This window comes from Paramisgurnus dabryanus, chromosome 8, assembly GCF_030506205.2.
Source record: "Paramisgurnus dabryanus chromosome 8, PD_genome_1.1, whole genome shotgun sequence".
In the NCBI taxonomy this organism is placed as follows: domain Eukaryota; kingdom Metazoa; phylum Chordata; class Actinopteri; order Cypriniformes; family Cobitidae; genus Paramisgurnus; species Paramisgurnus dabryanus.
Window position 1 is genome coordinate 34,655,615 of NC_133344.1, and position 24,725 is coordinate 34,680,339.

The following is a 24,725-nucleotide window of genomic DNA, read 5'->3' on the forward strand; positions in this document are numbered from 1 at the left end:
AATATGTGTCTAAAGCTGAGGCTGCAGTGCACTCTACCTGCTGGCTCTGCCTCTTTCCCTCTCCTTGATGGACTTCTTCCCAGGCCGGTGACGGCAGCACTGGTCTGCGCTTGCTCCTCCGTACTCTTACCAGCCAGACCATTTTGGAGATCTCCTCCTGCAGGTGGTGTCCCACGGCTCTTCTGCGGGGACGGAGGAGGGCTGTCTTTGGACGGCGTCAAACCTCCGCCCACCCCCTGTCGCTCCTTCAGTTTCTTCTGCAAGCGCTCGTAGGTTTTGCTAGTCCTTTCATTCATGTGAGGAAAAGCTGTACGTCCGTGTCCCGGGTGAGGATCTGTAGTTATCAAAGGAATATAGATGTAATATTCGCGATTAATTTATCACACAGATAAATATCAACATATTAGAAGACACAGGCACACGTTTACATTAGCAGAGTAGGTGGTGCATTCCCTGTTGCCCAGCACACCTCAGGATACATTAAGGCAAATTCAAATGTCAAACGTTGATGAGGAAGAATGGAGTGTTTACAGACGAAAAACATATCCATTTTGAATGATCCATTATGGCCTGTATATTACTTTATTAGAGCTATAATGGGTTTTTAAGAAAACTAAAAAATTGGTGTATTGCATCCACGTCACATGATCTGTGTGCACCTTACATTTTATAGTTTTGAAAGAGAGCCTGAAAAGCTTTTTGTGCTGTCAACAGGTTTTTTGAAGAAAGACAAGATGTCTAAAATATCTCACTGACACTCACTTTGTCATAAGTGACTTAAAGTTTGTTTACTGAAAGTATGGTTTTATTATTATAATGCACAATACTATTTTTGGAACAGGGTTAGTTTAGAGAACAAGTCAATTTAATTTAAAACGTTTGGACCAAAAACCCAACCAGCATTTCCCTGCAAATTGGACAGCATGCTGAGCTGGATGTTTGCTTTCGCATTCAGTCAGCATGAACAATGCAATATAAAGTTTTGACTATTTAGAGTTAAAATATACAGGGCAGCTGTGACAAAAACTGAAAGCGTTTTATCGTTCATTTGCACGCCACGTCTATCTTTTTATGTCACCGTGCTCTAAGTTAATCTACCGATGGGTTTACGCAGCATGAAGTCGAACATAACTTAACACATCTCAATTAGAACTGCAAGAAGGCGTAGGGTCATTAAACATTACAGAGAATAGAGACGGAGAGAGCGGGAGAACTCCTAAATCAACACCAAAAACATTACAGATGAGAATAAAGGTCTTAAGAGACTGCACCTGAAAACTGGATAGAAGGCGAAATCAGGAAAACTGGATAGAAGACGAGAAACGAGTAAAGAATAAAAGCATGTATATACAGTAGCCATGCCACTCTTCTAATTACAATATGCTATTGTAAAAATATACTGTAGTCAAAAACGTGCACTTAAAGGGATAGTTCGGCCAAAAATGATATTAAACCCATGATTTACTCACCCCCAAGCTGTCCGAGTTGCATATGTGCAGCGTTTTTCAGACAAACTCATTTTAGGATATTTTAGAAAATGTTTTAGATCTTTCAGTTGATTAAATGTAATGTTACGGGGTCCACCCATAGTCCACGACCTTCAAGTCCAAAAAAAGTGCGTCCATCCTTCACAAATTAAATCCAAACGGCTCCAGGATGATAAACAAAGGTCTTCTGAGGGTAATCCGTGCGGTGTTGTTGTAGAAATATCCATATTTAAAACTTTATTAACGTAAATAAATACCTTCCGGTAGCGCCGCCATCTTAGTCACGTCCGCATTCAGGATGAGAGCTTACGCAGCCTACGGAGGCTACTCTGCTGCTGCTCTGTCCCCTTGCCCTCCAAATTTGTCATACGTCACTAAGAAAAGTGCGTACAGTACGCTAATACTCTCTCCTGAATACAGAGGAGTCTAAGATGGTGGCGCTACCGGAAGCTAGTTATTTTAGTTAATAAAGTTTTAAATATGGATATTTCTACAACAACACCACACGGATTACCCTCAGAAGACCTTTGTTTATCATCCTGGAGCCGTTTGGATTTAATTTGTGAGGGATGGATGCACTTTTTTTGGACTTGAAGGTCGTGGACCCCATAACATTACATTTAATCAAATGAAAGATCTAAAACATGTTCTAAAATATCCGAAAATGTGTTTGTCTGAAAAACGATGGACATATGCAACTCGGACAGCTTGAGGGTGAGTAAATCATGGGTTTAATATCGTTTTTGGCCGAACTATCCCTTTAAATAACAATTTTTAAAATTTTGTGATTTCAGGACCCCAAGAAACACTGTTGTCGTGTTAAAAAACAGCCAAAATGAATAAAACGATTCTCATTTTTGGTTGAAAAGGCCTCTGAATAAATGTGTGTACTGACCCTGCTCCGAGTAGATGGCGGGGTGTGCTGGGTGGTACTGGGAGATGTACTGAGGGCTGATGTCTCCAGTTCCTCCAGCCATGCCTGAGTACAGGTGAGGGGGATGGTGCATGATGTGTGGGTGCGGGATAAAGGCCTGCAGATGGGGATGAGGAGGCGGAGCGGCCGCATGGTGAAGCGGAGAATGCCCACCAGGATGAAACTCCGTCTGAGGTAACACCAACACCCGCCTAACTCCACTTTCCTCCTCAATGATCTACACAGAAAGAGAGAGAAGGTAACAAATGCTTTGTTTTAAATCCTAACTGTCTTCTTGAGACATTGCATTATGGGATTGTGGCCCAGGCAGCATATCTTTTAGAGAGGGGCATAAAAGTGGACACGTGGATGCATTTTTAACATAGCGTGTCAAGTTTAAATTCATTTAACTTTGCAGGTTCTCTGTGTTCCATTCCAATGCTGTTTAAAAAAAAAAAGCAAGAACGATTTTTGTGTGAGGGTCTCCTACAACAGACTTCATAGTGAGTGTGCATCTATCATGCCTAAAACTCCTGTTATGCTGCGTTCAGACCAGCCGCGGTACAGGCACCAAGAATGAGTGATTTCAATGTTAAGTCAATAAGGCTGTTAACCCTTGGCATTAACATGCGTTTTCATCGATCGGATCACAAGTGGACGACGTTAATGCCAGGTGTAAACGGTGTTCAAAACGTTTCGATCTTGTCCACTTTTGACCACTTTCAACCACATCCAGAGGTTGTCGAAACCACTTTCGATCGGATTGCTTTTGTAGTGTAAACGCACATGTGGTTGAATGTGTTCGAACAGCCACATGCGACCGCCTTCCCTCCGTCCATTTATCTAATCTGAATCCATATAAACTCATCATTACTCCCGCTCGCGTTTGAATGACAGCAGAGACTTGCCCACCGTCTCACAGACCACCCCCTCACAGTATTCAGGACAGAAGCGGTCGAAAGTGGACAAAAGAGACGGATTTAAATACCAGGTGTAAACGTAATGTGTCTCTCTCGTCGACTTGTGATCCGATTGATGAAAACACATCTTAATACCAAGTGTAAACAGCCCCAATGTGAAGACACGTTGACGCACATCTGGAGGTCTCGCTGCGTGAATGATGTTTTTAGGGCGGCACGGTAGACGCAATTCCACCTCGAACGAGTGAGTTAAAAAATTTGAACTTTGGCGGAAAAATTCGCCGCGTTAACCAATCAGGAGCTTGCTCTAGTAGCGACGTGATAACAGAAAACGAGCAAACTCGCAGAAGCCCCTCCCATGATGCGAATTTCCACATGAATGTCTCGATAACTAGAATTTCAAGCGCGAACGAAGCGAGTAAACTGAAAATGTTCAAGCGACAAACTAGACGCGAATTTGACGCCTCAAATGCGGCTGGTGTGAACACACAGTAAATGACACTGTAATTTAAACAGCATCTCTGCAACAATTTAAGCTAAAATACCATTTATTTGTATGAAATAATGACATAAGGACCCACCTGTTGAACATATCCAGGAGGCACAAAGATTTGAGGCACTGAACCATTTGGGGACATCATGGGAACCTGAGCAGGACCTGTGTGAGAAACATTACAAACAATTAATACAGTGTTACATACAACATAAGCTGCAATGCGTTCCCCAAATCACAAGACCTTTGCTGTGACCCAGAATAATATCCACTAAGTGACAAAAGTTATCATGCTATCATACCCCATTTTGCTTTTGTAATATGACAAAGCATTGCTTTTAACCAAGCTTGTCACGCAGTTTGAAGAAAAAGTAACTTTATAAGCGTGCTCACTCTGGATGAAGCAGATGCGTTTGCGCCACCCAAAACGACGGTGTTGCAGAAGCATTTGACGTATCAGACCAACAATTCAATAATGACATTCGTTGACAACTATTTTTATAATCGATTATTAGCGATTTTATCAATACGTTCTTGCATTTCAAACCTATTATTATTTCCACTTACTATTACAACTTTTTGAAACAAAGTCATTGCATGCTATTCCGTTTTATCGAAACATATTTTCTTTCAAATAAGGTTTACTCATGAATCATGCATAAACAATACATCCAGAAAATCGCCCGATTGCAGAAAATCTGCCATTTTGGGTGATAGTAACCGTTCTAGGTAGCTCAACCCTGCACGCCAAAACGATTTTCAGTTTTCAGCCCACTTGTTTATGAGAGCATATTAAGCATGTGAATGCAAACAACTGCTGACATTTAACTAGCCTGGTAAAGACACAAACCGGGCTTAATGTGCGTGCAGCAGAGGTGTCTGTGGAAGTTTGGCGCTAAACCGTGTGTGCAGTAAAGACTGTGACTCAGCAAATCATCTAACAGATAATCTCTTTCATGCATTCCCTCATACTGACATGTTACTTTCAGAAAAGAGCGCGTTTGAGTCGAATGAAGAGTAAACACACAGACTGAAATGCCAAAGGACACAGTTAGGTAAACACCGACCTCCATCTTGTTGTGCAGGTGTGGTAACTTCACTCATGGTAAAAGTGAAGTGCGAAAAGTGCGAAGCAACAGAGAAAACAACAGTCAACAAATGTGAAAGAGCAGGTTTGTTTTGCTTCATCTACTGTATAGTTAGAGTGAAAGTTTCTGCGCTGGAGCTGCTAGTCACAGGTAGAAGGTAAAAGTCCAATTTGGCACTAAGACCGAGGTCAATGTTTGCCTGGTTAACAAGGTTCAGTTGCTGATAGATGTAGTCAAAACACCATTATGTAATAAACGGCTTAAAGTGCACCTATTTCACTGCAAAAAATTTGGTATAATGCAATGCATTTGCATGATTTCCCTTATCCAAATAGACGTGCAATGCATTCAAGGTATACATTTTATCATTATGTGTGTTCACTTGTAATTAAACCCATGACCTTTGTGTTGCTAACTCAATTCTGTACCAAATTCCACAAAACTATTTAAAATATATGCTTGAAAACTAATCGCAAGCCTTTAAAATTGTTTTTCTTCATTTTTCTTAATCTGTTGTTTTTAAGGTAATACTGAAAATAAATATCTATTAAAAGAAGGAGGGAGTCTACTTTGTAGTAGTTTACGGTTCAATTATATTTTATTGTTATTACAGTCTACATATTTTATTTTATTTTAATATAGTCTACATTTTTACTGTAGTAGACTTTATATGAAGAGAGATATTCCAAAAGACGTAGCAGGAAACAAACATTTTCATTACAGACATCAATAATGGTCTACATATGGGTACAGTCAAAACATTTTATATTGGTCCACTGTAAAAGAAAATCTACTTGCACTTATTCAGTCTTACTTAAAAGTCATGCAAAGTTGTGCTTGTAAAAAGTCCTGCCCACATTCTCTGCTAAATTCTTTGATGTTTTTAAAAACATCTGCGCTATTACATGAAGAAGTTACAAATGACATTCCAGTTAACCTTCATTTTAAAAAAAACGTACTTTGGGAATATCAGATCAAAATGCATATGGAACTCTTTAGTGAATGTTGTCGAATCTCTTTTCGAACTTCCCCGCCCAATGACCAGATCGCATCGGTTTTTATTTCACAAACAGACTAACTCACATAATCAGCGAATGCTAGCTGGAGGTAATTACGCCGTGCGTAAGCCTTCGCCGCTGTATAATCATGGTGTCAGATTGGATCTGTTCATAAAGGAGAGCATACGTAAGTGGTGACAGACCTGAAACGGCAACATCTGAACGCATCAGAATAGCTCTTGGTAAACAGGAATTTAAATATGATATTAATAAAGGTCTATTAGATCACCGTCATAAAGGTATTTATAGGGGCCACGTCATGGACATTAACATTTTAAGCTACATCCTTGAACTTTAAAAGGTATAGCGGAAGATTTTCCAGAATTTTTGAAAAGAACCGCCCCTCCACTTTTTAAAAGAAATGCACATGCGCAACACTCTACCTGCTCCCGAGAGGGAACGCCTATTAAACGCGTGCACAAGAGAGAGAGCATGCACGAGCCTAGTTCTTCTCTTCGCTCTGTTTACAAGTTGTTGTCGGCATGTTTACCGTGTCTGTGCGGTTCGTGACTTGTGCCAGGGCTAGCATCACTAATTATAGCTTTCATCAACTTTTACTAGCAGTGATTTTAAATGGATTTCTCCAAATAGCATGACAAACTTTACCTGTTGAGTAGAAACTTTGCGTGGGAAGCCCAACCTGTACTATTAGTGCATGCCAGCGTGTGAAATAGTCTCCTAAAAACACTCTGGTCTTGTTTCTTTCTTTAGAGGCCTTTCTCTTCTTGTCATACAATTCGTTAACACTTTTTCTCTTGCGACCCTCAGACATTTTTAAAAAAACACAATAAAAACGCAGCTTCAATGAATGGTTGAAACCGTAGCCTACCACAGATATACACCTGAAAGTGTGCATGCGCAGAAAGCGAACCTAGGACTGCGTTACTGGAAGCTAGTTATTTTCATTTATAAAGTTTTAAATTTGGCTATTTCTACAACAACACCGCACATATTACCCTCAGAAGACCTTTGTTTATCATCCTGGAGCCGTTTGGATTTATTTTGTGATGGATGGATGCACTTTTTTTTGGACTTGAAGGTGTGGACCCCGTAACTTCACATTTAATTAACTGAAAGACCTAAAACATTTTCTAAAATATCTGAAAATATGTTTGTCTGAAAAACGATGGACATATGCATCTCGAACAGCTTGGGGGTGAGTAAATCATTCATTTTTGGCCGAACTGTCCCTTTAATAGACAAACAAATCAAACAAATACACTGACTTCTGCCATACCCCAAACATAAAATGATAAACTTGATAAATGTTTTTTTTTTATTTGTTAAATTCTGTTTTAATCAGAAATATTGCAGAAATGTGTCACTTTGTGGTTTAAAGCGGGTTGGTAATGACATTTCGTGTTGACCTTAAAAAAACTAATATTGGTAGAAATGCTAAAAAACAGCACTACTCATAAACAACATTACTCAGCGCATCCTTTTAAACTCATTAGCCTGTCTCATAATAAGTCTTGTAGTACTACAAAGAGCACAGAGGACTATTATCTCATCACTTTGATGTGGAGTGGTACGCTCGCTTTGAAGTCTGCTTTAGGAGAGACTGAAGCAGACTAATTGATGACTAATGACTTGGAATACTGGCCCTGAATCAGGTCACCTCCGAGCCAAATCACACTATGGGAGGACCCTGATTGAAATCCACATACGAGGACGCCCAGAGCAACGCCATCGATTTCTGATTTACGATGTGCTTTAGCGGGGATGTGGAAAGATGCTAATGATGCACCCGTTTGTGGCAGCGTATTCCGGCTTCGTTGATGGATAGAGTTGTAGATGTTCGTAGCTGCTCGTGCAACATGTTGCCTGTAGTAATGGTGAAAAGAGGAGAATCGCTGCAATGAGGATATCGGATTTAAGGGTAAACTGCAAGAAAAGATAAAAAAGAGAAAATAAAAGAAAGTGCAAGGTGATAAGAGTTGAGTGACTTGAAACAGGGAGACAAGGCAAACTGATCAGAGGAGGGCAACGTAGCAGGAAAAATGATGAATAAATGAATGGCTGAATGATAAATGAATGATGGGGGGATGAAAAGTGATGGGCTAGGACGGGAAAAAACACCCACCCTTTTACATCAGACTGACGCACAAGCACAGACAGAGATCAGACACAAAAGGCCACATCCCCCCCCTTCCTCATTCTCGCTCTCATTTCAGATTCCCCATCCATGAAGAACACGGGCGGTCCGCTGTTCTGCTGACGTCGACCCTCAGTGCCAGCCTTCCACAGAAAACATCAACAAACCCGGGGTGGAAAAGAAAAACACACGCACAAGGCCAAGAATAACCCCAAACAGACGTTCTGTTTAGAGAATAAATAGCACTTAACCTTTTCTAGATGTGTGTTTCTGATAGCGATAGATTCGACAAGTTTAAACATTAACTACCACACACAAGTCCAGTCGGTGCTATCTGGAGCATCATGTGTAGACTAGGTCAGTGGTTCTCAAACTGGGGTCCGGGGCCCCCAGGGGGGCCGTGAGATGGTGCCAGGGGGGCCCCAGTTTTATGACATTTTATAAAATACATTCATTTATCATAAATTCTGTGTAATTAAACCAAAAAAATAAGGCTACTAACTAACACCATAGTTTTTGTCATAAATTTTCTTTGGGGGGGGGGGGGGTGCGAAGGAATGCACCGTACACAAGGGGGGCCGCACGCGGAAAAAGTTTGAGAATCACTGGACTAGCTGCTTAAAAAGTACTGTTGAAATGTACTCATGTGTATGCATTTGGGAGATGATTTTATTCTATGCAAAGGTATACATTTAATCATTATGCATTGGACCCACAAGCTTTTGCACTGCTAATGCAGTCCTCTACAACCGAGGTACAGAAACAAAACAACAAATACAGAAACAAAACAATAAATTTAGAAATGTAGAAATTTTAGATTTATATACTCCTTTACTCTTTCCCCGCTTCCCTGCCAATGACGAGTTTTTCCGTCAATCTGTATTTCCGCTTTTATCCACCAGGTGGTGCTCTTACACAACTTATAAAACCCGGAAGCCACTCTTTAGGGCAAACAGTAAGAATTATGCGTATGTTTTGATCATCGCTCTGAATCTGATCTCTATCAAAATCCTTCACAAAAATGCAAGTATCTCAGCTTTTTGCTCAAAGTTTGGTAATTTTGATGAAACATACCCACATTTGAGAGGTGATAAAAAGAAAAGAAATTAAGATATGATCAAACATTTTTCATTTAGTTTGAAAGTAGAGGATCTATTCCTTCATTTTAAATATTGTATGTTTAAAGAAGAACATTTTCTGGAAGGCATTAAACTCATAAAAATGCTATTTAATTATTATTATTTTTATTATTATTATTAATATTATTATTTATTGTTGCTTACATTTATTTATGTATTTATCTATTTATTTGTTTGTTTATTTTTCTATTATACATATATTACATATACATATATATTTAAAATATTAAATATTAAATATTATTTATCTTATGAAGTCATGTCTTTATCATTAATGTGACCAGGGGAATTTGTCTCCAATAAATACTTTTTTTTACAAAGATTAAGACGGTGTAAACTAAACACTGTAAATGTTTACTTGTGTCACAGGTTTTTTACTACAACGTGTAATGTTTTTTGTGTTATTTTCCTGTAAAAAAAATCCTTAAAACAAGATTATTTTACAAAAGCAAAAATGTATCATATTTGAGAGGTGGTAAAAAGAGAAGAAATTAAGATATGATCAAACATTTTTTATTTTGTTTGAAAGTAGAGGATCTATTCTTTCATTTAATATATTGTATGTTTATATACTTAAAGAAGAACATTTTCTGGAAGGCATTAAACTCATAAAAAATGCTATTTATTATTATTATTATTATTATTATTTATTTCTTTGTTTGTTTATTTATTTTTCTATTATACAGTTGAATATTTAAAATATTAAATATTAAAAATAATTAATCTTATGAAGTCATGTCTTTATCATTAATGTTACCAGCGGAATTTGTCTCCAATAAATACTTTTTAAAAAAAGATTTAGACGGTGTAAACTAAACACTGTAAATTTTTACTTGCATCACAGGTTTTTAACTACAACATGTAATGTTTTTTGTGTCATTTTCCTGTAAAAAATCCCTAAAACAAGATTATTTTACAAAAGCAAAAATGCATCATATGTATAATGTATTTTTATTGAATATATATTTTCAATCAAGTTTACTGCAAACAAAAAAAAACTATTAGCTTATATGGTTAGAAATAAACATTTTGTCAAGGATGTAAAAACTGCGTTGGTCTCTTGAGTATTCTAAATATCAAAAAAGAGAAAGATTCAGGAAACAGGACAGCCCTGTCCGTATTTTTGGCTATAATATTGGGAACTCAATCACACTGTTGTTGTCCAATTACAATTGTCCTTAATACAATCCAATTAAACACAGTCTCACTAACCACTCTTCTGGGATAATTGTTAATTACATCAATTTAAACCAGCTTTAAACTGGCATGACTAATTTTCTCTTTGTCTTTTCAACCGTTATAAATTTTCCTTTCTTGTATAGGTGTATTGAGGGCTTTATCCGCTCAACAGACCGTTACTGGTTGAGAAGGTCCTAAACCACTCTATTAACGGATTAGCGAGGCAGACGGTGTCCAGAGAGGTGAGGCGCGAGTCTGGTGAATGGATAGTACGATAACAATTTACTGAGACCTTTCTCAAATCAAAGTACTTAAGACGACCTCTGAGGTTATTATACCCGCTTATAAATTATATGTAAAATGATGCATTAAAATAAAAAACAAGTGTCTCTATTTTTCCAACCTCCCATCGTCCTTTCTTGTGATGCTCGAAAGAAAAACATAATATGTAGAGAATGGTTGCTCGCTGGAATAATCCGCTTGCTTCTTGGACAATATTCAACGGGGTATGATAATTCCCTTGCCTAATTCAGGCAGCCCACACAAATTTATCTGTGCCTGTGTCACCCCATGAGTTATGCTTATACATCATCAAAGACAGAGGATGTACATGCATGTGGAATATAACATGAGAGTATTGATTGTACTTGTTGAACCCTGTACCTAGCTAATTGTTGAAGGATTATCAGTGCATAAAGAAAGACCACTTGCATCGTTCTCTTTACCATCTCTCATCCTCCCCTACTCTCTCTCCGTCTCTCCCTCTCTCTCCATCCCTAAAGGGTTCAGCTAAGTGGGATGAGTCATCGATTCATTCATTCCGAAAGCTAAGGACTGCAGATGCAGTGAATGAAGCGTGTGTGCAGGAGAGAGAGAGCAGGAGAGATCCAATTTTATGAATTAATACGTCGTATCATAACGTATCATTTTAAAGAACCCCCACATATAGAAGCACTGAGCCTTCTTTCATAAAATTCTTAGGAATTAAACTGTTCTTGTGGTACTGTTAACAAGATACTGGCACAGCACATCTGGCCAATAGGGTTAAATTTCGTGTCTGATTTGTGCTATAGACTCATGGGAGGCACTGCTTAAAAATTAAAAGTAATAGTAATCAAACTTTTAAACTGATCTTTTCTAATGTAAAATATGAGACCATTTTTTTTTTAGGGGGGGTCTAAAGCTATTTGTGCATTCTGACTTATTAACACTGTTTAGGAGTTGGATTCCTCATGATAATCATATGACAAATGTCAAAAAAGCAATTGGACGTATGACATAGTATTCTCTGTGCCGAATGCACTTCGCCGGGTTTGTAAATCTAGACGTAGTGTCCATGACGTCACAGATAGGTTTCCGAAGATCGTTTTTAAAGCCAAAAGTAGGCCGTGCCTGCCGTCGCCATCTTGAGTGCGCGTCACCACGCATCACCCCTGGATATCCGAAAATGAGTAAAGAGGTGGGGCATGGGTGAAGCTGAGAGGAGTGGTTGCTGAAACCACGCCCACCGAGATTAACTTTAGTGACAGCAATGGCGGTTCACCTGTCACTCAAATAGTCACGCCCTATGACTTTAATGTTGCGTTTACACCAGCCACGTTAGAGGCGGCAAGCACGGGTGATTTACATGTTAAGTCAATGCAAAGACGCAATTACACGCGTATAATTATTATTAGTGATAGACCGATATATCGGCCGGCCGATATTTGCAAGATTTATTATACTCTATGGGGCGGTTTCCCGGACAGGGATTAGACTAGTCCTAGACCAAAATAAATATAAGAACTGTCCAAACTAATAACATCTCTTTCAACATATCTTAAAATACATCAGTGCCCTGTGTTTTGCCTCAAAATGGACACAAGTAATGTTTTTTAGTAATTAAAGAAAATTCCTGTCCGGGAAACCACCCCTATATATATTTGTAGTGGTAAAGTGCTAGAAATCAATATCCTTTGCCGATAGTTCCTCATCATTGTGGAGAGTGCAGTTCATGGTTCCATTGCACCCTCACCTGTTTTTACTATTGGTTAAATATAGTTTTTTTTTAAAGTTTTTTAATAAATGTTACTTTTTTAAATTTGAGAATTGTAACATTTGGCATCATCATTGTGTCATTTTTATGATGTAAATTGAGTGAGCAAAAGCAGTATCGGCTCCAAATATTGGCTCAAGAAAATCGGCAGCCTGTAACGGTCATCGGCTAAGACTGATGAAACAAAAATCGGCATCGGCACTGAAAAATCCAAATCGTTCGATCCCTAATTATTATCCTGCGGCGCGGATGGCGCGGAACAAATTGAGCGTTGCCGCGGGAAACTCGTGAGTTGAAAAATCTGAACTTCGGCAGTTTTGGACCTTGCTGTAGTAGTGACGTGATTAGAGGAATGTGTCTAGCTAGAATTTCACGCACGGCTTTCACGTGCGAATGAAGCGAGTGAACTCAAATGTTCAAGCGTCCAACTACGCACGAATAGCGTGTTTTTGCCGCCTCTACCGCGGCTGGTGTAAACGCAACATAAGGCTTAATATAATTTAAACAGATGAGTTATAAAAAAATTCACCCCCCTCACAGTTGTCATGAAGGGCAAAATTAGCTATACAGACCAAAAACATTTTTTGTACCAGGCTGTAAACATTATTTTCTGCGGTAAAGTTGGGGATTTTAACATGAGGGTCTATGGGAATTGACTCCCTTTTGGAGTCAGCCTCTAGCGGCCAGTCAATGAATTGCAGTTTAAATCACTTGTTGATATTGGCTTAATCAGGGAGATTGGAAGGTTGCCCCTCAATTCAAATGTAACAATCTTGCTTTATTTCTTTTATGATCAATTTTGTGTAGGAAGTACAGTGGAAGCGCTTATATGGGAACTTTAACCAGAATAGTATTTCCGCCCTGTCCGTTGGGCTATCTTAGGGAGGAGAAAATATATTTTAATGTTTTTGCATTCTCTCAAAATTTAGTTAGGTACTTATATTGTATGTAATTCGGGCATTGGGTATTGAAATTGGGTTTGAATGTGCGTTTCCGTTTACTTTCCATTCGCAGTCGCTCAAACTGTACAGGGAGCGGCAGTACTGATTTGTCATTGATGCTCTGGACCTGTTGCGCACACTTTCCTCCAACGTTATCCTGTCAGTTATTACTATAAGGGATCCTTAACGATTAATCGTGATTAATCTATAGCAGAATAAAAGTTTTTGTTTACATCATATATGTGTGTGAACTGTGTATAATAACTTTGTATAAATAAATGTGCACACACACTGCAAAAAATGACTTTCTTACTTAGTATTTTTGTCTTGTTTTCAGTAGAAATATCAAAAAATTCTTAAATCAAGATGTATTTTCTTGATGAGCAAAATGACCTAAGAAAATAATACTAGTTTTTAGACAAAAAATATAAAATTTAAGTGAATTTGTGCTTAAAACAAGCAAAAATATCTGCCAATGGGGTGAGAAAATTTTACTTAAATTAAGTGTTTAAGAAAAATTAAATTTTATTTCACAATTTTTTCTCTCACCCCATTGACAGATAATTTTGCTTGTTTTAAGGACAATTTCAGTTAAATTGTGTATTATTTGTCTTAAAACTAGACTTATTTACTAAGGTAATTTTGCTCATCAAGAAAAAGTCATTTTTTTGCAGTGCATGCATGTATATATTTTAGAAATGTTTACATGCGTATATACGTTTGTGTATTTATGTATAATTTATATTATATATAAATATAAATACTTAATATATAAATATTTTTTCTCCATAATAATCCAATTCTACATTAAATAATGTAGTTTTTTATTCGGGCTACTTATACTATATAGAAGGTTACATCGGCCGCACGTGCAATGACACAGCTGGTCGGAAAATTACTTACGGTTTCTGTTTTTTAATGGTCTGACTAGTAGCTAAACTGAACTCTTGAACAAATACGTCCTCGAAAATAATAAATGTTATGGTTTCCTAAGTAATCTACATGTTGTTTATTTTGCTTGTGTTGTTGCTGAAACCTGATATATATGTATTATGTATGTGTCTTAAAAGCTTGTGTTTCTCTTGTTTTGCACCATACATCAAGTAAAGGATAATTTACTGATAGACATTATCAGTTCAAACTGAAGCAAGCCCTCTGATAACCCTAATTTACTTCGTGACAGTGACTGTATATTGTTCCTTACGTAAGTTACCATCAGTTATCGGCGATAATAAAATAATGATCAGCTGTTGGGGAAATTTTTATATCAGTTCCTCATTCTCTGTGCACGAAATGCAATTTAATATTTAGACATTTAATATTCTGACTGTGTTCTTTGATGTCAACATCTAAAAAAATTTTATTTTTTAAAACTAAACCTAAAAGACTAACATGCCGACAACGTCCACCTTTAGACAAACAATCTCCTATGCCTTTTGATATAAGCCTACATAGCAATAATTTTTCCCTTTAGACTGAAAAAGGTGATTTGGCCACTTGTATATCGTGGGATGGAGAAGGCCTCCACTATCTGTTAAAAGCCATGCTGTGTATTCAGACATGTTGAAATAAATAAGAGGTTCTTGAGATGAATGAATGGATAGGGTCATAATACCCAGACCTGACCACTGGACTTAGTCACAATCCGAGCGGCTCCAGTGAGTAACTCTATAAATACACCCACATAAACGTTCATACGCAGGGAATGTTCCCAAGAACAGACACAGAGAAACAGGCTACAGTGCCTTCCAGAATAAAATAACAAACTATGGCTATCGTGCCATGCACACATCAGAGAGCTGATAAGACCATAACCAAAACTACACTACCGTGTCCAGAGTAGTCATTTTAGCTATTAAAAGCTTACAACATAACTATTGTGGCATGGTACAGTGATAATATCAGAGAGTAATATCATGGTAAGTACTAAAGTTTGCAAATGCAGACTTTTGCTCTTTTGCTCATTTGATACAGATAACAGTAATTGCTGTGAGTGAGGAGAGGTGTGCCATTACTTACAATCACACTTTGGTTAGGATAAAATCGATAATGAAATTCGTTGTCAACAAATTTCATTATACAGCACTGTTGGACAGTGCGGTTAAATATTGTTAACACGTACTAATACACATCTTACACCAAAGGAAATGTGAATCGGACAATAGGTGCTCTTTAAAGTAAGGGGAAAATCCAGGTTTTTATTACTGTAACAACGCATACAATCACTTTTTTTTGTTAATAACAAATAATAATACATTGTAGTTTTGGTTCCTTTTCACACCACACTAGTTACGTTTACATGCAACCAAATAATCTGTTTGTAATCGGATGCAAATATGGATCGTTTTGAAGGGGTTGCTGTACTCCAATCTATGATCCGATCCGCAGAAGAAAAGTACGCATGAAAACGCGTGAAGCATAGTATTTTAGAAATCAGATGCAAAAATACCTTGTGCACATGTGCAGAACATTTGTGCTCAAGTTCACGTCTTATATTTACCTCTTATATTACATGATTCTCGTCACAGAAATACGCAACAGCATCGCGCGTTATTAAGATAACGTTAATGGGGTCACTCAATGTACTATATTATACAGCATTTATGTGTACTTTTAAAACATTATAGGCTACTTAAAGTAATAAAATAGCATTGTGCCTTTTAAAAAGTGTGTTTTCATTACCTATATCTTAAAATTCCTTAAGAACAACTTTGTCCAACTCAGCTTTGACTTTAATCCAGAGAAAAAAGTGAACTCAACGAGAGATGCTGTCCACATCGTAGCGTTGCCAAGTCCTCTGCCTTTTGTCGAGTTTAGATTTGGGATACTGTTTAAACTGTTTTAACCAGTTTTTTTTGCGTGTTAAAAATAAAAGGATTTCATTGCTTAGTCATTGGTATTTGGGCTGTGAATAGTCATTGGGATGCTATTGGGATAGTTTTTGAATTTCCATTTGGGATGGTTCTCATACGCGAATCTGGCAACTCTGGCTGTGTGTACCATAGGAATGAATGGGGCTAGGCTAAATGCTAACACATTCACAACGCGCTGTACAGTGCACGCATTGAAAAAAGATAGGTATGTATTAATTCGTCTAGGTTGAGGTAATAACATAGTTTAATATGGCAAAAGGGTAGACTATTCCTTTAAAGCAACACTATGTAGTTTTTTTACCTTTAAATAATGTCCCTAAAATTATTTCAGTGATAGAACAACTTTTAACTGGACAAACTGTACTGTTTCTGCAACCTGAGCAGCCTCCTAGCTGCTACAAGCACACTCTGAAAGTGGCGGTGGAGGGTAGAAAACACAGCCCCGGCCCTCCCCCTGCCTGCAGAAGAGTGTCTGATACCAGGCACTGTTGCGCTTTTCAACCACATGGGGGAGCTGTAAGTCATTTTTACATGGAAACTACATAGTGTTGCTTTAAGACAGGGAAAGCTAAATAAGGTTTTCTTCTCCTTACATCCAAAAACACACTTCTTTTGTCGAACTATCTTGCTAAAACAAACTTGCCGCGTGCTGTGCAGTGATACCGTTGACTTCTACTCGACAGAGCAATGCTAATGCGCGTTCTCGCGCTCACTTGACATGCAGGCCAAGCGTGCTTTTCTGGGGTAAAGGCCCATAAAAGGAATATGGGGACGGTTAGTCGTAACGTATGCCCCCATTTAAAAAACTTTCCGAAACTTGTAGGAAAAAGGAGTCGTGAGTTTGGCTCAGAAATACTCTGTTACAAGCTCAACTGCTTTTTTGACACTTTGCTTATGTTTAGCATGAGGACTACAACTCTTAAACTGTGTTAACAAGTCAGAATGCATGAAAAAGCATTAAACCACCCCTTTAAGAACAACTTGGCATAGAAATAGTTAATATTAGTACCTCAAAAGGTACATACTGGTACCAAATGTATACATATTTGAACTTAAATGGTACATATAACAACCGTTTTAAGGGGTACTGGCCCAAGTGACAGCTAAGTCACACGCAAAACACCATAAAAACCGCATAAAAACCCAGCACGTTCTTCTTTATAAGCAAACCAAACTACAGAATAACATCACACTCACCCAAACCAAATCAAATCAAAGCCCACTGACGCACAAACATTCAGTGATTCAACTCTAAAGTGTGTGATGTCACCTGAAGTATGTGAATCAGGACACGCTTTCGTGACACTCTCGCTGTCTGCACTTCAACGTCTGAATGTCAGCGTGGTAACGTGTCAGGCTGAAGACTTGATCCGTCACATGAAGCGGACGTCACAACCACTTGAAGTGTTTGTGAAGAGAGATGAAGTAAAAGAGAGGGCAATAAAGGAATAGAGGGAAGGATGGTATTATGAAAAAACCGAAGAGAAAAACAGTAGACCTTACGTATTCTGTAGAAAGCAGTGCTTGGATGCAGACCTTATCGTTGCGATGCTAGAACGTGGTGGATGGTTGCAATTGCTAGGGTGTTTTTACTATGGGGTTGCTAAGGTGTTAAGTGGTTTTATGCATTAAGCTAAGTAGTTTTAGGTGATGGCCTGAGTCAAAAAGCCCTCTTACAATGTAAATGCATACGATTTTACATCGTCCACCAGGCAAAAATGGCTTTATAGCTTAAAGGGACAATGTGTAAAATTTTGAAGGATCTATTGATCCTCTTTGAGGGATAAATATCCACACGAGGGGCTTTGTACTTTGTTGTAACAAACAAAAACAATGCACACGTAAAATTGTTCAAATAAACGTATGCTTTCCATCATTCGTTGCGCTCCTGCATGTGTGAATAATATGGAGAATAATCCGTCTCATACTTTAAAGCATATTGAAAACATCACACAGACATATAAACAACAATAAAAACTTCACCACAGGGCGACTTTAAAAAAGGAACAGCACACCCCTCCTTCAAAAGTGGCAGGACTTAATGAGAAATGAAGTTTAATACTTAAGTTTAGGGGTATGTATGTTCAAACCAAAATATAAGCTACAGTTATAATAGTGATGGACTTAGCACACAATATGAAATATAAAAAACACATTACCAGACTGTTATGAGCTGGTAAGACAGCAATTGAGAGTCTGCAAAACGAACCTCCTGGACAACATCCTACATGAGTAATTGTGAGATGTAAATAGACAAATATGTGCCCGTTCAGCCCACCACACGAATCAACATTGCGCTTGCAGGCCGACCACCAATGCCCACATTTGGAGCGGGCAATGCCATGAAAACATTTTAACAGCAGGACGTTAAACGTCCGTGTTAATAAGCTCCCCCTCGGATGTCATTGTCCTCGACCGCAGCTCACCCCCGGCTGTCTGGGATGTCTTAAATTAAATTCTCTCTTCCCCTCGCGAGGCTGTCGTTTCATATTAAACTGAGACATACGAAGCGCCGTGGCACGCATGTGCTATTTACGTACTTCCAGCTACCGAAAACATGAATGGATTTAAAAATATACCAAATGCCCATCTGGACCAAAACATTCAGGAAGAGAGGGACAGACATGCTGCGGATTTTAACATTACCTCCGGCTTATTGTAAGGTTAGAGGTTAAAGACACACACACACACACACACACACACACACACCCTTTCCTCGGCTCCCGCAACAGTGAGTCATCACTCCATTCACGTCACTGACAGGCATCGGCTCCCAGTAACAGCCCAGTGTGCATCAGCACCGCTGGTCCTCTAGCTACTCTTCCTCATCAGCTCCTTCCTCGAAGAGGGGTGAAGCATGAGGGTAAATTTAGCCGTGCTTTGTGACAGAAAGGTTTTCATTGTCCCACAAAGACCTTTCAGCACGTGTTGAAACGCAAGACTCACTCTATAAGACTTTTTTAAATCAAATAATCTCTTAATTGCGTTCTAAAGGTTGTGGGTTCGATTCCAAGGGAGCACACATGCTTACCAAGCTGTAGGCTGTATACAATTTTCACGAAACATTTTTAAAGGTGCTACATCAAATCAGACTTAACCCTACCAGGTACAACATGATAAGCATGGTTTACATTGTGTGATAAATGCCATTTCTTTCATTGATATCCAAAAATAACATTTAATCCTATAAGTAGAGACATTTTGTGGCATCAGGGTTTTTTATTTCTGCTAACCATAAAGGTTGTCATATGACTAAGAAACAGGACTTTCAGCATTTTTGTATGGGCTGGGCAATCACCTGACTTGTAAATCATTCAGTGTCGTTCCCATAGACAGTAAAAAAAAGATGGATGATGCCCTTTCGCTCTATTCCATTGAAAAGTGAAGTCCTTTGCAGTAGTCAGCAGGAAGTAAAGCAGCGAAATCAAGGCCCCGCCCTCGCAGAACGCGCATATCACATAATATCACAGCTGTCAATCATGACGTGACGCCCCCGTTTTTATAGAATTAAATAACTAACTAAAAACAAACTTATTTTAAAAACAAACACTTGAATTTACATCAGCGTGATAAAAACTACAGTAAATGACAGAAACCAGCTTCGGAAAAAACATAAAGAAGTGTAATTAAAATGTTTAGTTGGTCTCATTGAATAACATGGGGGAGGCGGGGTTTATGACCTATACTAGGACCAGTCACTGGGGGGATCGAGACGTTTTGGCTTCACTTTTCAAGGCTTGTGCGGCACGCTTAGTCGATTAGTGACGCAGGGTTTCCCGCAGCACATTTCAGTTCAGGCGGCCCGCCTAAGCTTGGAAACCCTGCCGCCTTAACTAGGTCGTCCAAAAAAAAAAAATCGCTGCACAAAAGGCAGTCAAGTGCATCTAGGAGAATAGCGGGTATGTGCTTCACACCGCGAGCGGGGGGACGCGCGCCACACGGCCGAAATGAGAAATACGTGGTCCGGACCGTCACTGTCTGGAGGATGACTAGCCAGTTGATAAAACATCTCGGAGAATAGTGCGGACACGCTTTACACCGCGAGCGTGCACGCGCGCCATACGGCGAAATGAGATAAAGACATGGTCTGTCATGTCTGGAGGATAGCCAGTTGATAAAACTCGTGTCCGTGAGAACTGTAAGTGAATTTAAGTTTTGGGTTTATTCAAGCCTGTTATTATGTATTCGTCTATAGTTCTTGCAAATTTAAAGTAAGTTAGCTGGTGATTTTGTTGTTTGAGCAAACTGCTAGCTAGGTTTCACGTGCCTGTTGATTCGATATAATTGTTGAGCGCTCTTGCTCACTTTATTTATGTGCATTATTTACATGCTACAGTAGTTACACTCCTTTAAGATAATGTAATTAATAGTGGGAAATAATCAGTTTTTACCATTTTTGCGCCATCTATCATCATTCGCCAGACATTCTACAAAATCTGCTTTACTTTGTGTTTATTAACCCTTTAGATTCACTTCATCACGCAGCTATTCCCATTAGAGGTAAAAACATTTAATTCATTAATAATCTAGTATGTGTTCATTTTATGTCATAGTTTCTTCAAAATTAAGTTTTATTTGAGTTTTTAAATAAAAATATTGTAATTTTCATCATGACGCATACGCCCCGCCCCTTTGATTACCACACCCTCTGCCCCGCCCACTCGCCCAACCCTACCACCTTAACTAACAAATTTTCTGCGGGAAACCCTGTGATGAGTTAATAAAACTCAAGAAAATGAGAAAAAAACAGCCATAGGTTTTTCCCGAACAAATTGGTTCCCATTTCCATTTGGGTTTTCAGTCCAACACTAATGCCCAATGATAGCATCAATCTCATTTCAACGCACCCGACTGCTTACTTTCACAAGTTCAAATCCCAGCCAAACTAATCAGGCCAGTTAGTGGGGGAACAATCCAGCATGCCTCATACAATGAGTTACATGCTATTGTTTTTCTAATCAATAGCTTCCCAAGGCCCGGTAATCTTTCAATTACAGTCACACTCGACTTCCTATTGCAGCAACTGCCAATCAGGGATGCTGGCGGTTTGTAGCGCATTCGCCCTGTCCCACACAATGGCTGCAGACAAAAGAGCTCCTCGCACACTAAGGGAGGGTGTAAGACATCTCATTGCTACCCCGTCGAGACCCGGCAAACTCTAGCTGAGTGTTATGACTGAGCTTCCGACACATATGGCAATTAGACCCAACACTGGATGGCTCTCTTAGTGAACGAGGATGTGTTCATTTAAATGGGAGTCATGATGAAGTCTGGGGAAGAGTATAGGGAAGGCATTAGACTGTCAATGCAACGTATCCGAGGAGAATATAATAGCCACAATATGAAAGATTTTTGTAATGAAATATCCAAAAACCACTTGCACAGTGTGATAAATATATAATGCAGCTGTGTTCTTACATTATCCCAAAATGTATCCCAAAAGGCAGAAGTAGTGGTTATACAGGATTTAACACACAGCTGTTTTGCCTTGCAGTTAATTAACAACAATAGCATAAAATAATACGATCAAATGTACAGGTTTTAAAACATTAATTCATTACCTCATCCATGAACATGATTAGCGAATCCATACGTCTCTGGCTGGTGAAAACTAGAGGTCGAACGTTATGGGTTTTTTTATGGCCGTTGCCGTAATGAAGAAAGAGCCGATTGGATGATATAAGGCCGATATTTAAAATATATCATTATAGGAACTGAGAAACATTCAAACAATGTGAAACTAAATAAGCATTAATTTTGCATATTTATGAAATATTCTCTTAATTTAAAAAACGTGTAATAAGGTAAAAATTGTAATGAGGTTTAATAATTAATGCTTATAGATAACATGTAACATGTATAATTAATGACAAAACAGAATTTAATTGCTTAATATTACCAAATAAATGGCGTTAAATTAAGAGCTTGTTTCACTTTCTAAAAGTTAAAAATATATTACTGCTCTTTGTTTTGTATTTGTAAAAATAATACAAAAACGCGACAATTGCACAGGTTAAGGTATATATTTGCTTAGATAGAGGCATGTAGCATCAAAACAGAACAATTTCTTGTCCTCCTCACACACGCACGCACGCACGCAACCGGTCTGTGGGTCACTGCGTGGGCTTAAGTGTATTTATCTTTCAACACAATGCTAATGCGCTGGCGTGACCCAACCAGAGAATTTATCGGCCAAACGAAAAGAATAATCGGTGGAGGTCGATAATAAAAAAGGCAAAATTTCTATATATATATCGGTCTTTCCTCTAGTGAGGAACCCCATTCGTTATAATGTCATTGAGCTTTGCATTTGTTGTTGTGTAACAAATGTGACCTCTAGTTGTGAAAATCTACATACTGGCGCTTTAATTCAGGGCTCCAGACTATTTTTTTTCACAAGGAGTACAGTGGCCCCCAACTGAAAATTTTAGGGGCACAAACAGAAAATGTAGGGGCACATACCATAAATCAACATGCTAACCAAATATTTACATTTCTACTAAGTAATACACTGTTTACTAATAAATAATTTGATGATAGATGCAGAGAGTACAATGTGCTGTTTTAAAAGTCAGTGTCACATCATAAAAAAGGTCAAATTTACGTGTCGCACATGTGCAACTGGATGTAAAATTCAGTTGCACACTCTTAAATTTTGGTGGCAAAATGCCACCATTTGGTGGCAGTCTGGAGCCCTGTAATTATTAATATTGTTATTAATAGTATCAATCTCACCAATGTTGTTAATAATAATAATAATAATAATAATTAGGGATGCAGCGATACCGATACTGGTATCGGCCTCGATACCACATTTTCTAAAGTACTCGTACTCGTTAAAAGTCCCCCGATACCAGGGATCGATACCACGGTCTGAGAAATGTCTATGTTTGAGCGGCGTGTAAGGGGTTAATTCCTCTTGTGTTGTCCAAAGAGGCAGAGTTTACAACAAACTGGAAAACTAGTCCCTTGTTTTTTTTTGTTAAATTATATGACTAAAGCTGTTACCTGTAAATTTTAATCATGTTTTTTTATTAAGTACTTGGTATCGGTATCGGCAAGTACTGAAATGCAAGTACTCGTACTCGTACTCGTATTCCAAAAAAGTGGTATCGGTGCATCCCTAATAATAATAATAATAAACCTATATAAATAATAATAAATCAAATTTATTTATATAAGAGTTTATAAGCAGCTTTGATATGGAAAAAGAAATAACAGAAAACCTAACTAATTAAAATTATATAGTAAATGATTATATACTAAACATAATAATAATAACATGACTCGATAATATTAATAATCACCACAAGGAGAATTGTGAGCATTGTTTGTTTAAAAACGCCTTAAAACCTTAGTCCCTTGAAAACCATGTGTTTGTTTTTATATTGCTAATTCAATAACAATCATGCATTTAAAAGTCAAGGACTCTTGATGTATTGCTTTATGCTTTACAGAGCTGAGGTGATAAAAACACCCTGACGCATATTGCTGTATAATATAAAATGTTTAACAGAAAACATTTATTTATACTTTATGAGGCTGTTCACACCTGATATTAAAATGCGTTTTTGTCGATCGGATCACAAGTGGATGAGAGAGACACATTCAGGTTTGCACCTGGTATCCGTTTTTTTGTCCAGTTTCGACCGCTTCTGTCCTGATAACTTTAAAGGGATGGTCTGTGGAGACTGTGGGCGAGTCCCTCTGCTGTCATTTAAACGCGAGCTGGAGAAATTACAGGTTTAAATTGACGCAAACTACTATTAGGTCCGCTGCTTGTGTTGTTAGTAAACATGCTGCACAGTGTTTCGTACATGTATATGTAAGAGCTTTCTCTGATATTTCAGCGCAATTAATGAAGTAAGCAGGCGATTCAGTTTGATCAATTAAAGCGTAAAGTAAACGCTGTACACTGTGTGTTCGTGCCAAGTCAGAAACGATGTAAAACATTGCGCTCGGTACATCAAATTAGACAAATAAGCGGATAGTAGGCGGTCTTTTGTGGCGGCTCAAACACATTCCAACACATGCGCGTTTACACCACAAAAGCAATCCGGTCGAAAGTGTTTTCGACTACCTCTGAATGTGGTAGAAAGTGGACGAGCTCAAAAATTTTTACACCATTTCCACCTGCCTTTAGCGCCGTTCATTCAAAACATCTCTTAATACCAGGTGTAAACAGCCTCTACAACAAAGACTTTTGCTCAAATGACTGATAAATTGGCTTTACTTTTTTTTTCAATTGCTGCCGCATGCAGTCCTTGCTGCAAGTAGCCTACGCAAGCTTTGCAGGCTGCACTTCTGTTGGCAGCCTCCACATAACGTCACTGCTTTTGAAAAAACTTTGCTACCGTGCCAGCTGTCTACAAACGTGTCATGAATTTTCATAGAAATGAATGACTTTTGATCAGTGGCAAACGCTTTCATGGTAATTGCCCCTGTAGGGTTTAAAACAGCTATGAAATTAACCCTTTAATAAAGTTGAATCTGGTTCATTCTAG

General features: G+C 38.4%; 1 protein-coding gene across 4 annotated transcripts in view; it reads right to left on the reverse strand.

Annotated features, from left to right (window-relative positions):
- Positions 1-24,725, reverse strand: part of fndc3a (fibronectin type III domain containing 3A) — an 82,604-nt gene that overhangs the window by 31,164 nt on the left and 26,715 nt on the right. For 3 of the 4 annotated variants that reach the window (XM_065281639.1, XM_065281643.2, XM_065281640.2), the window contains 4 exons: positions 3,902-3,978; positions 2,383-2,638; positions 1,272-1,304; positions 38-334 (listed from right to left, as the gene is read on the reverse strand). In XM_065281639.1, coding sequence (XP_065137711.1) covers positions 38-334; positions 1,272-1,304; positions 2,383-2,638; positions 3,902-3,978 — 663 coding nt within the window. The remainder of the gene's footprint in view (positions 1-37; positions 335-1,271; positions 1,305-2,382; positions 2,639-3,901; positions 3,979-24,725) is intronic. The other variant, XM_065281642.1, reaches the window with a different exon arrangement.